We start from the raw sequence: 13,223 nt of genomic DNA on the forward strand, positions 1-13,223 counted from the left end.
GAGAGAGAGAGAGAGAGAGCACCTTGGAAAGCGAGTAACCCGGCAGGGATTTGCATGGGACAATATCTCGACTGATTTATCCCCCAGAGCCCGAAGAGGTGGAAGAGAGCAGACGTGTCCGAAGGATTTATTTCTACGGCGATGCGGCCGAAAAATAAAGAGGAGCCGACTTTTTCCCTTTTTCCCCTCCTCTCCATTTCCTTCTCGACAAGAATATCCGGTTTATTGCCGCTGGTACACGCGGAAGGACACGCGATCCCCAAAGTGTTGCGCTAAACGGAGCGTATCAACGGAACGCAACGCTTATACACAAAGACGTGCGTTTACAGCCCTCAGTGTTTAGTTTATCGGTAGTACAATCCTCTCCCCGAGCCCTCCTTGAAGCCCTTGGTGGGATTTACGGCCCGGTCCGTAAAGTCAGATTACACTTACCTCGCGTCTCATGCCCCCGTGGAAAAGTCCTGGAGCGCAATCGAGATGTCCGACTGCTGCGGACTCGGACTCTCGACAAACGGTTCAATGTTGTCAACGTGCGCGCTCGTTTCGCGGCTATCTCGGCGAAACGTCGTAAAAGAATAAAAACTCAACTCCGTCACGCGCTCGCAGTTGCTACTTCCTTCTAAAAATGTATTTCTGTTCGTTACGACAATTTAAATGACGTTACCCGGAAAGCCATTTTGACGCAATAAAACGAGACTATTGTTGTTGGCTTCTGTAAAGGTTCCTTCCTCTTCTCGATCTCTCTTCGCGTATTCTCTCAATGGACAATAAAACCGCCGACAAAAGATCCGTGTCAGAGAGATGAGAAAATTCTGACCGCTATTTTCTAAACTAAACGTATATACGTTCGCAGGTTATATTCTCAATTTTGCGACCCGAGCTCGATGCGATAGCTATTTGGACGAGGGCGATAGTGGATGAATCAGCCGAATTTTTGGCGTTAGGCTTTCAGGACTCTGTAATTTTCGATCCTTTTGCTCGATTACGTCGGATCCCAAGGAAACTATAGCGATGATGAGTTTGACAATTTAGGGAAGAGCAACGCAGCAATAGAGAGACGCAGCGGGAACGTTGACAAATACTACACCGTCACAGAGATGTTCGATAATAGAGACTCGTATTAATAATTCGTCTGCCGAATACCTATCCTGATCTAATCCACTTGCTCCTCGACGAGGAAAATTCGAAGATATATTACATCTCGTATTTCCGACGAAATGATTTACTCAATTGCGCGATTTAATCAAAGTTATGATCATCCCCTGATGTTTTTCGACCATCGCGACCATCGTACCTATTAATTCTCAAATGAAGCCGCGAACCTAATTTCGATGACTCCGCGCACACAAACTTGAGAGGGCATGAGGGAACGGTAGAGTTAGTTAGACACTTCATAGTTTGTCGTTAGATGCGAGTACATATATAGTTTCCTTGACGAGAGTTTCATTCCGGCAAGTTCTCGCGTGGCTTTCCCCGCAGTAATTACTTGTAAATCTCTTACGAATAACGGCAAACGCGAGATTAATTTCGTCTACGAGGATGCGTAATAATTGGTGTTCTTACTTACTACTAGTATAGAAAGTTAAATTGTTAAAATTGTTCAACCTGTATAATGAATTTTAATTGTTATTGAACTGTTTTCAAGATAAATTAAAATTTTTGTTCTTCCGAGATTCTTGTATGATTCGCATTCTGTAATTTACAAATACATGTTTCGCTCAAAGGAATATTCAAGATTCGCGTAAAATAAACCAGAAATAAATCAGATTGCGCTCGCTGCAATGATTTTTAATTGTTATTGAACTGTTTTCAAGATAAATTAAAATTTTTGTTTTTCCGAGATTCTTGTATGATTCGCATTCTGTAATTTACAAATACGTGTTTCGCTCAAAGGAATATTCAAGATTCGCGTAAAATAAATCAGAAATAAATCAGATTGCGCTCGCTGCAATGAATTTTAATTGTTATTGAACTGTTTTCAAGATAAATAACAATTTTTGTTCTTCCGAGATTCTTGTATGATTCGCATTCTGTAATTTACAAATACATGTTTCGCTCAAAGAAATATTCAAGATTCGCGTAAAATAAACCAGAAATAAATCAGATTGCGCTCGCTGCAATCGAGCGAGTTAAGAGAAAATCAATGACGCGCAGTCGAGCGATTTAATTTCGCTTCTTGTGATTCTGCTGCCGCTTGCTTCTGCTGCAGAAAATTTCAATTTATTTTACCGATCCCGCGCCGAGATCGAATGGTACGTTTAAACTTTCTCACCATGCATGCATACGTATAGATACATACGTATAGATACATTTTATGTTGATGTATTATTTATTCAGACGCGCGATAGAAATTGTTTCTCTTTAGCGTCCCTTCAAGCAGTCCACAACTTCCTTGAGTAATATTGAAAACGTTTCGCCGGAAACTTGATTAAAACGGGCACAAAGTTGTCGGAATTAATTAATTGACTTTATACTTCCGCGTTTCTGGCGAAGCTTACGAGAACCTTCGTTAAATTTAACGGCAAATATCGCAATTGATTATAAGCTACTTTCTCATATCTCGATGTAGTCGATATAAATTATAAGTAATTATCAAATTATATCGATAGCTGTAAGACAACTGCTGTCTATGAGTATATGATCCCTATATTTATATTTTTAAATCAGTAAGAATTTGAGAATTTTCCGAAAATCTTGTGCGCGGTGACCGAATGGTATTATATATGTAATATATGAAATCTTTTTGTGGAGCGACACTCATGTTGACACTCATAAATATTGCTCTGTATTTAAATATAGTTCTCTCGCAATTATAATACTTACGTGCTTTACCCCAGCTGACACTTATATTTACATGACTAATTACAGTTGTATTTAAAATGTCAGCACCGAGAAAATATCCAAAAGGATTCTTTCATAAAAGACTTACGATCGCGACGATCGATATTATTGCGAGAAAAATATACGGAGAATATATAACCGCGACATTTCGGCGAATAAAATGATTCGGCAAATATTTCGATTCACGACTCACCCACCATTGAGCACGTGGACGAGGACGCTGGCTGACTCGGCTGTGGATGGCGCACAGGTGTAATTGCCGGAATCGGCTGGCAGTGCTTTGCTGATCAGAAGACGTGACGTTCGCGTTTGCTTCTCCGTCACGACACTAATGCCCCCGCGTTGACTGTAGTTTATCACATTGTCGCCCTTGTACCTATGAAAATTATCGAGAAATATTCAAACTATTAGTATAGAGAAATATCAAATAAAATCAGTCTTAAAACAGCTGTTATTAAACACGTTTATGTCTACTGTCTACTGAAGTTGTTAAATCAAGTATGTACAAATAAGTTGAACGGATATTACGATGTAAGAATTTATGTGCGAATATAAAAAGACACGAGAGAATTTATGCGTTTATTACGAGCGCACTTGCGAGGGATCCGTGAAATCTCTAAAAAACTATAACTTCAAGGTGCATAATTCCGTCCGGAGATTCACTTTATCGGAGATCAGCTTTACCGGGCATCCGCTGTTGAAATTTTTTATTAAAGCAAATTCTGTCGAATGGAGGTCACTGTAGATTTGGATTTTGCAAAACTCGGTCGTGTCGAGATATACGTAGAACAAATTCAATCGCGCTATCGTCAAGGGAGAACGCTCGAACTCACCAATAGATGAAGGATGGTGGTTCCGGCGTTTGCAGCACGATGCAGGTCAGATTGATGTCGCTCCCGCTTTTGATGTAGAGCTCTGAATTGCCGTTGATCTTTGCCTTCGAGACTGCACACGGGAATAGAACAAAGTTAAAGTGGTTTTTGGCCGGAGTACGTTCGGTCGAATCGACGTGAGTAAAGCCCGAACCAAAAAGTATGATCACAAATTTTCCTTAAACTATCGCAAAGCTGCAATTAACTCGCGCCGAAAGCCGGCCGCTTAAAAATTCACTTAAGAAACAAATTACTTTGGAAACTGATATTGAACCACACAGTATGAAAGTTGTATAACTGCTTTAAGAGCACAACTCTCTTTTATCAACGAAAATGACATATTAATATATTTTTAAATCATTTATATGCATAAAAATATGTGATCTCCATTGTATATCGTTAATAATTAATTTTATAATACGCACCTACTACGCTCAAGTTAAAAGCTTGACTAATCTTAGGTTCCGTCGAGACTTGACACTCGTAGATCCCGCTGTCTCGCACTTGCGGCGAACTGATCTTCAGGGTCCACTCGTCGCTGCCAGTCGCTGTGCAACGATTGAAAACGTTGATCGTTTGTGTACGTTAGGATGCCAACAGTGAGGATATGTAAATCCCGCTGCCTGATCCATGAGACCTACGCAATCAAGAAACACCTGCTGTTGTCGCAAGATACACCAAACTAGACATGGAGTCGGGAAGTTCGATGAGTTGCTTTCGTGCAACTTTCTCAGGGCGCATTTCTAACGTGCGTTTCGTAAACTTGGGACAAATAAATCAAAGTAAACGAGATCTCTCTCGCGTTTAAAAATCATTTTAAATTCTTAATCGCACTTTTCGATCGTCCAAATGATGTCGCGCACGCGTAAACGCGATCAAACTACATTTATAGAGAGGAAAGCTTTTGAGTGATACCGACTGTTATGCACGATAATCCATAATTTGCGCGTGAAGTTCACCTCAGGTTAGGAGACGGTGCAATCTGCGTCGATCACGTTGATTTTACAATCGCAGATGTAAACGTTCAGACGCATGTACATACATACATATATAGATGCGCGGGTTATTGAGGACCGGCTGTGAATGGCGAACGGAATGGACGCGGGGGAGTTAAAAGGGGCGCCGCCGGGAAGGGGTGGGGAGAGGAGAGGGGAGGAGGATAGGCCGGGAGAGAAATTTGATTTATCGGCGATTACGATCGGTGATTGGACTCTGACTGGTTCCTGTGCGTCATGCGGTGATGCATGAGCAGCGGCCGATAACGCGTAATGTCACCATTCGCCCGGGTGACCTATGCGCCTACCCGCGAAATTACTTTGCATTAGGACCACGAGTGATGAATACCGGGTTAAACAGTGGCCCGAATCGCCCGCTGATCCACCAAACTGCCCGAAAAATAGATATCGCGACACTATACATTTTGTACATACAACGCTCCACCTCTTTTATAACATTCGCGTGTACCACATTGTTGTCAATGATGTACGAACAATAGTCGGAAATTAACAAAACACGAACAGTGGCGCGTACTTTATTAAAAAAAAAAAAAAAAGAAAAAATCTGGACGCGTTAAAAATTGAAAAGAAAAAAATTACATTTTCGCCAAAAAATTGGATTTTTTGTTCTTATAGCAATGTAATATTAAAAGCATCGTAAAAGAAGGTAATTTTCTACGGTACAATTTAATTGTACTCATATAATGCTTAAATAATATCATATACAAACTTTCTTACTTCATTTTCTTCTCGGATAGGATTTTGTTAAAACTGACATTCTACGACGGCCATAGCCAGAGGTATCTCGACGTTAACGAGATCATATGTTAATGTCTCCCCCGTAACTTTCTAAATATGTGCAAGAAAGTGTATGCGCGTTGGACTGTGAAAAGTTATACTCACCCTGAAAGTTTGCGCGCAAACGGGAAGGAGAGAGAACCCGGGGTTGTAAGAAAAAAGATTGCGAAAAAGAATTACAAAGGCCTCGGCGTACAAAGATGTGAACTAGGTTACTATAAAAGCGCGAGAGACGACATCGCGTCACGCGGATAAATGAAGAATGAACTGCAAACTGCAAGTCGCTCGAGTGCATTAGCAAAGAGAACAGCCAAGTTTGTCGCGTAACGATCACGAATTAATGCTTCGTCGACGCAGCTCATGTAACGGCAAATTTATTTTACTACGGAACGTCGAGTACGAAAATTTATCAATGTTAACAAAGGTCAATTGCGGTGAAATCTGAAAAAAATATCCTTTGCGCAATATATGGAAAGGTAATTGGGGATTTCGGCGATAATCGGACGAGCGGATCGATTTAATTTCGATGACAAATTTGTTTGTCGCTGCTTCTGCCTCATCGGAGTCCCCTCACAACGGCAAAATTTAATCGCGAAAACCTGTTGACGTATACTCGAGCGTTAAAGCGTTCACCGAGCTTTGCATAATTTACCTAATAAGAGGATTAGTCGGTTAATTGATTTTTTTTTCTAAAAACGCTGGCGGCATTGGCCAGACCATTTTTGTCCGTCAAAATAATTTTACAGCATTTTCTCTGTATTCTCAATTTAAATGTTTTTAATTTTCTCATATAAGTAAACACATCTGTTATAAAACGGTTAAATTGTGCATAATTAAATTAATGAAGAAATGAATAATAACATTACTATCATAGTATAATATTATTATATACTATACAACGTAAATCGGCTGTAAAAAACAAATGTTCATTTAGAAATGAAAAATAACAAAAATAATTCTCGCACTTTTGCGAGATAAATACAAAGCACCGAAAAATACAAACGCGAAAAATATGTGCAAAGTATAAGAAAAATATCATGTTGAAAAAAATAAATAAAAAACAAGTATTTTCGAATAATGTCGCAATGTATAATAAATAAACGACCTAGCACAAGGTGAGAATAATCTTTGGAATCGAAATCGTAAAACGTTTGCGATGTTTAAGAGACTCGCGATCACAACATATAGCGAGATGCTAAGTTTCCGAACTCAGGCACTATTATTACAACGACGAGCTCTTGATAAGGAAACTTGGGACTTACCGCACGATCGCCAAGATTGCGCACCCTACAGTGCAAGTAAGCGGATTGCCCGACGGTAGTTGTGGTCTCCCTCTTTGTCGTGTTGTCGAAGTAAGGCTGACTAAAGGGTTGCTCCCAGTAAGAGGACGGATGATGCTCCACCACCGCTCTCCCGCTCTTGGCCGCGCATTCTGCTAAAAACAATAAGGCTGGTTAATAAGATTTATTTATCGTCCCCATTAATGCAATCTTGTTGCGCAACATTGGTGTTGCAACGAGGAAAATTTAAAAGCCTTAAATAATCCAAACTTGAACTTATTATAGATTGTCGTTTGCTCTAAATATAAATGATGAAGCTTTTTCAAAGTTTGAAGATTGCGAATTTCATAATAGCTAATTAATCGATATTCGATATCAAGTTAAAAAAAGAACTCACATTACATATTTACTCGCAAAAATAGGGAATCATTAAATTGTGTCTATAAATAATTGTGAAATAGCTTAATGGCCTATCGATATCTATATTGAAAACTCACGAAAAAAATCTAATTTTAATGCAAATTATGGATAAACCGATAAAAAATGGAATATAATATAAAAAAAAATGAGAATTTTATCGAAAACTGACCGCGTTATTAGCTCTACTCGATATATGTAGATATCTCGCTCGTGCTGTGCTTTCGTTAGGAAATCGATTCTTCTCGCTCGACGAAACGTCGCGGGTCCCCATTACTGGGATAAGTTCGAGTTTATCTGGCTGAGTTTAAAGCTCGGAACCTGAACTGAGCCGGTACGAATACAGAAATTCAGATCCAGGACGCTGTTTGAGATGTCGATTGCCGCGAACGGACGAACGAACTCTAATAGAACACCCTTCGGGAATTCTACTTCGTTCCTGGTATATTACACGGAGGCACATCCTTGCGATGAGATTTCTGTCGGAACTAGAAATATATCCGATCGATGCCTGGGAATTGCATGATTTACAAGCAGACTGATCGCAGTTCGTTCGTTACGGAAGTTATGCAAATACGTAAAAAAGGACATTCGTTCCTAATATCTTCCGACACGATTTTTATCCTTATGCAATTTTACATTACTCCTTACGTCGCGTGCGAATATAGTTTCAACAGCTAATCTTTGCCTCTCCGTATTTTCTACGTTTATTATACAATTTCTCGAATGTCGCGAATTTGAAATCGGCGGGAATAAAATAAAAATGCGAAGAAATAAACGATAAAAATAAGATATAAAGAAAAACGCGAAGAGATAATAATGAAATAAAATAAAAATTATTTGGTATACTATACAATATCGTCATCTCATTAAAGATATTTAATAGACGTTGAGACGCGTTTTACAGCATCCTTCCAAGTGCGGCTGTTTTTCAAAGTAACGATCTGCCGGTGTGGCGTAAAATTCTCTGCAACAGTCCCTCATCAATTTTTTCAGCCCATCCTCATCTCTCTCCAACCGCTCGTCTCACTGATTACTTTATTCCGAGAAAACGATACTCTTGGTAACCGGCGACGTAAAAAACCCTTCCGAGAAACCTTTTATGTACGTTATACGAGGTCTTAGCAAAGTGAGAAAATTTACGAAGGGATGCTACCGAAGATTCTGTATTCTCATGTTGATACTTTATAAACACGATATCTTGTGGCTACGTAATAATGGCAGCGTCAATTATAAATCTAATATTCTTGTGTTTAGGTATACTTAAATTGCTTAATGTAATTAATATTTAGATGAAACGAAAATTAATTGTACGTGTCCGAAATTAATTGCGATATCCTATTTCAAAGCTTTCAAAAATTTTCCGTTTTCGCGACAGAAATTTTTATTTATTCTTTTCCAACACAATAATCCCGCTTGTATCGATATATGTTTAAAATCAAATAATCTTTTAATACCTAATAACATTATATACAAATTAACAATCGTAAATTTCTCTGTTTCAAAGCAAATTCTCTCGGAAATTCCCGAATGTAGAATCGAATCGTCGATATTCTCCGCGCTCGAAATACCACGGAAAGTTACACAATGCAAGGCAAAAAGCAGCCGATTCCAATCGCAGGCTGTTAATCGGGTTTTTCGTCGGATTGCAGCCGGCACGACGAACGCGGGTGCCGGCAAAAAAACGTTTAAAAACTACAGGACGGCTCGGAGCGAGTTCGGGAAAGAATGAGTTTGTTAACCCCGAGTGTGCTCTTCTTTCTCTGCAAGTTCGGGGCAAAGGAACTCGAGCGGGATGAGAAGCTTCAGGTGTTTGCTAATGGCCCGCGGCGCCGAAACCAATCATTCGTTCATGACTGTCCCTTTCCACTTTCCGTTTGTTCAGCCATATTGTATTTTTTTTTTATCATTCTCGTCAACGCTCGACTTTTGTCTCCATGTTCACGTAAAATTCGAAAGAAATCCTAACGACGTATATCACTGATCCAGATACTGTCATGTTCATTCTAACGCGCAAGCGCGGAGTTGACCTATTTTGATTAACATAGTGCTGTGCTACTGTTTAAAAGAAGTCACAGGCACACCATAAAGAAATTTAATTTAAAATTTCACGTGAAATTTTACAATCTTGGTTTACGTCCAACAAGCTAAAGAAATTATTATTCGTTAAATAATGATTGACAATGGATATCGCTCTAAGTTAATCGCCGCATGGAAACATAAGAAAGAGTGTTTCAATATAATGTAAAGTAAATTAAAAATTTAGATAAACAATTTCCACTTTTCGCTTTGTAAAATACACTCCATCTACAGTATAATTAAATTGTAGAAATGGAATTTCTTCTCTCTCTCTCGGACGTTTCTCTTTGATTTTCGCCAGAGACGTAACTCCGCGCCAAGTCACGGCAGCCACGTCTCGTGCAACACGACTAAAATGCAAAAACTTGGGGTCTCCCAAAGTCACATTTCAACTATTTTCTTGTTATTCCATTTCCAACAAAACTGACGAAGTGAGTGTCCACTGAAGAAAGAAATCTACGAAACGCACGACTAAAGCGCGAAATATGTACAAAGAACTTTTTGATCTCGATCTGTTTCGTTGAAAGAATTTTGCAGTCGCTTTTGAAAAATCCTCAAGTTGCAGTACAACGATATCGCGAAGATAAAGATAAAGTTTTCTAAAAATCGGCGGGCGTTATATAATATTTACAAAGATACGCAACGCAGAGACAAAGAATGAGAATCGGAGAAAAGCGTTTATCGCGAAGTAGATGCGTTTGTTCAGTCCCTCAAGACAAACGCTACGACGTTCACTCGAATGTGTTTGTTAGCTACGAACGGAAGCAATCCGTTCGAAGAGATTACGAGACGAGAAATGCGGAGAATGTCGTCGAGGCGTCCGCTTTTCGCGAAAGTAACGCAACACTCCTCGTTGAAATCCAAGTAGCTTATGTTCCCGGCCTCTCAGCTTGTTCAGTCGCGTGGAGAACTCGAACGAAGCGATGTGTCTTCGGATTCAGGATGTGTCTCCTCGAGAGACACGCACGAAATTTTCCCCACGAAATCCAGAAAAAGTCGAGAGAAAAGTTTCTATTTAAGAATGTGGAGAGGATTCGCCTCTGCTCACGCTCACTCGTGTTTTTTTGGCCGGAACAAGATTCGTCGCCCGTCTTTCAGTTCTATTGAGTCATCTTTCGACCAAAAACAACCCCAAGGGAATGTGCAATCGAATATAAATAATAACGAGAATAATAAAACTCGAAAATAAAACCATGAAATATTTATTTCACCTTATAAAAGGTATTCTTTCGGAATAATAATCTATTCGATGTATATTAAATTCATCATTCGTGTTGCAAGTTCATAAAACTCGCTTCATTCCATGATATTAATCCGGACGAGTTATTTAATAACATCGTGGTTGCGGAAAACCATTATGCTTTCGAAGACATCGATTAACTTTACCAATATAATACCATATAATAGCATATCTATCGGATAAATGGAATACCAATTGTCATCGTTAACGGGAAAATTGAGAGTGTATAAATTTGAACTTTACACAATATATAAAAATAAAATTTTTGTGCAGAGGCAAAAATATAGAATTTCAAACTATTAAGAGTTAAAGTGGATTAATAATAAATTTCCAAATATATATTACTTTTAATATTATTATTAAATAATAATCATTGTATAAAAATTTTAAAGTGCACGTGTGTGCAAGAAAAAGATTGTCATGTATAAAAATTCAGAAAATTAGTTTTCATTGTCGAAAAATCCGTCTTATTTGAAGGCTAATAATATTACAAAATGTGACATAAACACATACATTTCAGTTTATAGGATTGGAAAATATATCGATAAAGTTTCGCAGACGCATCTCGCGGTAACACGGTAAAAATGTCGCTAAAATGTTCGTCGCAAGTATTGCACGTATCGCAAAACCTCTCACTAAAATCTAAGTGGCTTATGTTCTGCCACGCATGTCGTCCCGTTCCTTTTCTAACGCTACTTTCATATGTGTAAAAGCAAAGCTTTTCTTCGATCCACCGGGAGGCGCAAGCATGTCCTTTTCTTCCCGTTTTTCTCCTTTTTTTATTACATTGAGTTGCAGTATCGGAAAATTACATCGAGACTACTACTTCTCTCGAACGAAGGGTATTAAATATTGCGTCACACAATTGCTTTTGCGAGCGTTGCGTGCAATCGACATTAGCGGGAGACAGCTTGTAATTAATGAATACACACTGTTTTTGTTCCCTTTATATATTTAAGTTTTTATTTCTTCAAACATAAGTAAAACTCTGTAATAAAAGGATTAATATTTTGAAAGAAATATATATATATATATATTTCTATCTCTCTTTTTCTATTGATTCTTCTTTCGTTTCAATTCAAAGTTTTCTTTATTGCAAGAAACTTGGAATTTTCTATCAATAAAGTTTTATAAATAAATAATTATATATAAACAATTTCTTGAAAACTTTCATTAATACAATTTAAATTATTTCTCTTTTAAATTATTAATATATATGTATAAACTAGAAAGCGGATCTACCAAGTAGCTTAAAAAAAAAATACAACTCTAATAAAAAAGTACATTCATAATTGCGAGAGTTATGAGCGAAGGGGTTAAAGGTAAAATTACAGAGCGACATTTTTAAGCAGTGAAATCCACGAAGAAATGAAAGTAATTAAAAACGTCGACGCAAAATGGCATAATCACGCGAAGGAGGGCAGTTTTAAGCGCTTCATTAGCAAGAGGATGGATAAGGAAAACGAGAAATATCTCGGCGAAACCGGCGAAACAAAGCACGAGGCCTTTACTTACTATTTTGTAAACTCGCGAACGTTGCGGTAGGACGAGTTTCGCGGGAATTTCACGGTTCGACGAGTTGAGAAGCAACAACGGCCGTTTTAAAAGGAGAGTAACAGCGTAAAGTGGAACGGCGGAGAGGTAGATTAATTCTTTCGTTCAAGCAACGCCCGCAAATGCTTGTGGTTTCTTGAACTCGGATAATGCTTTTCAAAGCGATTGTCGATATGCGCGAATATCTAGAACCAAATTATACGTAACAGGAGAAGTAGGACGATATTCACTAATAATGGTATATTATTGCAAGATACAGCTAATTTCACGTTTTTATTTTTTAATCATCGTTGACTTAGCTAAATATGTGGAACAGTAAAAATATATATATAATTTGTAATATAAAGCAATTTGCATTATTAAAACAAAGAAAGTAAATTTAGAAAGCAAACTAGAGAAATATTAATTTCAGTCTCGAATTTGCAATATGCAAATAAAATATAAATTAATATAATTTGTAACAGCTCTTTAAAAATTAATATACATATAAAAGGCAATAAGAGCTAATTAAGTTCTTTCATTAATATTTATTTGTGGAAAAAGATTTATAACATAAAATATTAGATATATAATAAAAAATATAAATAAAATATTAGTAATATATAATATGTTTCCTATATTTTTCTCGCCTATTTTCTCCATATGTAAGTTCGAGATTAATTTATAAATGGAACTTAGTAATCTCAAACCAAGAGATACAGTTCCGAAGAATTAATTTTTCGCGCTTGGGCTCTATTGGCCGATTTAAAATATCATATTCTTAAGATTGAGAGCCGATAAAAATATTTCTCATTTGATATAAAATATTAGACAGAAATAAATTCGAACGTTAAAATATAAATTGTCATGACGTATAAACAAATCGTCTTTATTCGCGACAAAAATATTCTATCTTCCATCTATAATATCTCCTTCGGACGAGCTATTTATACAAAGAAACTCGTCGATTTGTCTCGACTATATCGGCGACATTCTAAAAGATCAACGTAATATACACGGACGAATATCGCGCGGGGATGCGCAACCGCGATCGACGTCGTCCGTAAATTTTGCGGGTAGTTGGACCATCGACCCCCACGCGTTCGTCCTCTCTACGCTCCAATTCCCATATCCGTCGCGTGTCCGCGCATTTATCAGCGATTTAAGG

At 37.9% G+C, this 13,223-nt stretch overlaps 1 protein-coding gene across 1 annotated transcript in view; it reads right to left on the reverse strand.

Moving 5' to 3' along the window:
- LOC114946691 (opioid-binding protein/cell adhesion molecule homolog) overlaps positions 1–13,223 on the reverse strand; it is an 87,130-nt gene that overhangs the window by 18,480 nt on the left and 55,427 nt on the right. Inside the window, 5 exon segments of the mRNA XM_029323340.2 lie at positions 3,039–3,217; positions 3,675–3,786; positions 4,139–4,256; positions 4,258–4,350; positions 6,769–6,941. Coding sequence (XP_029179173.1) covers positions 3,039–3,217; positions 3,675–3,786; positions 4,139–4,256; positions 4,258–4,350; positions 6,769–6,941 — 675 coding nt within the window.

This window comes from Nylanderia fulva, unplaced genomic scaffold (assembly GCF_048542155.1).
Source record: "Nylanderia fulva isolate GAGA-0341 unplaced genomic scaffold, ASM4854215v1 Scaffold54, whole genome shotgun sequence".
NCBI classification, from domain to species: domain Eukaryota; kingdom Metazoa; phylum Arthropoda; class Insecta; order Hymenoptera; family Formicidae; genus Nylanderia; species Nylanderia fulva.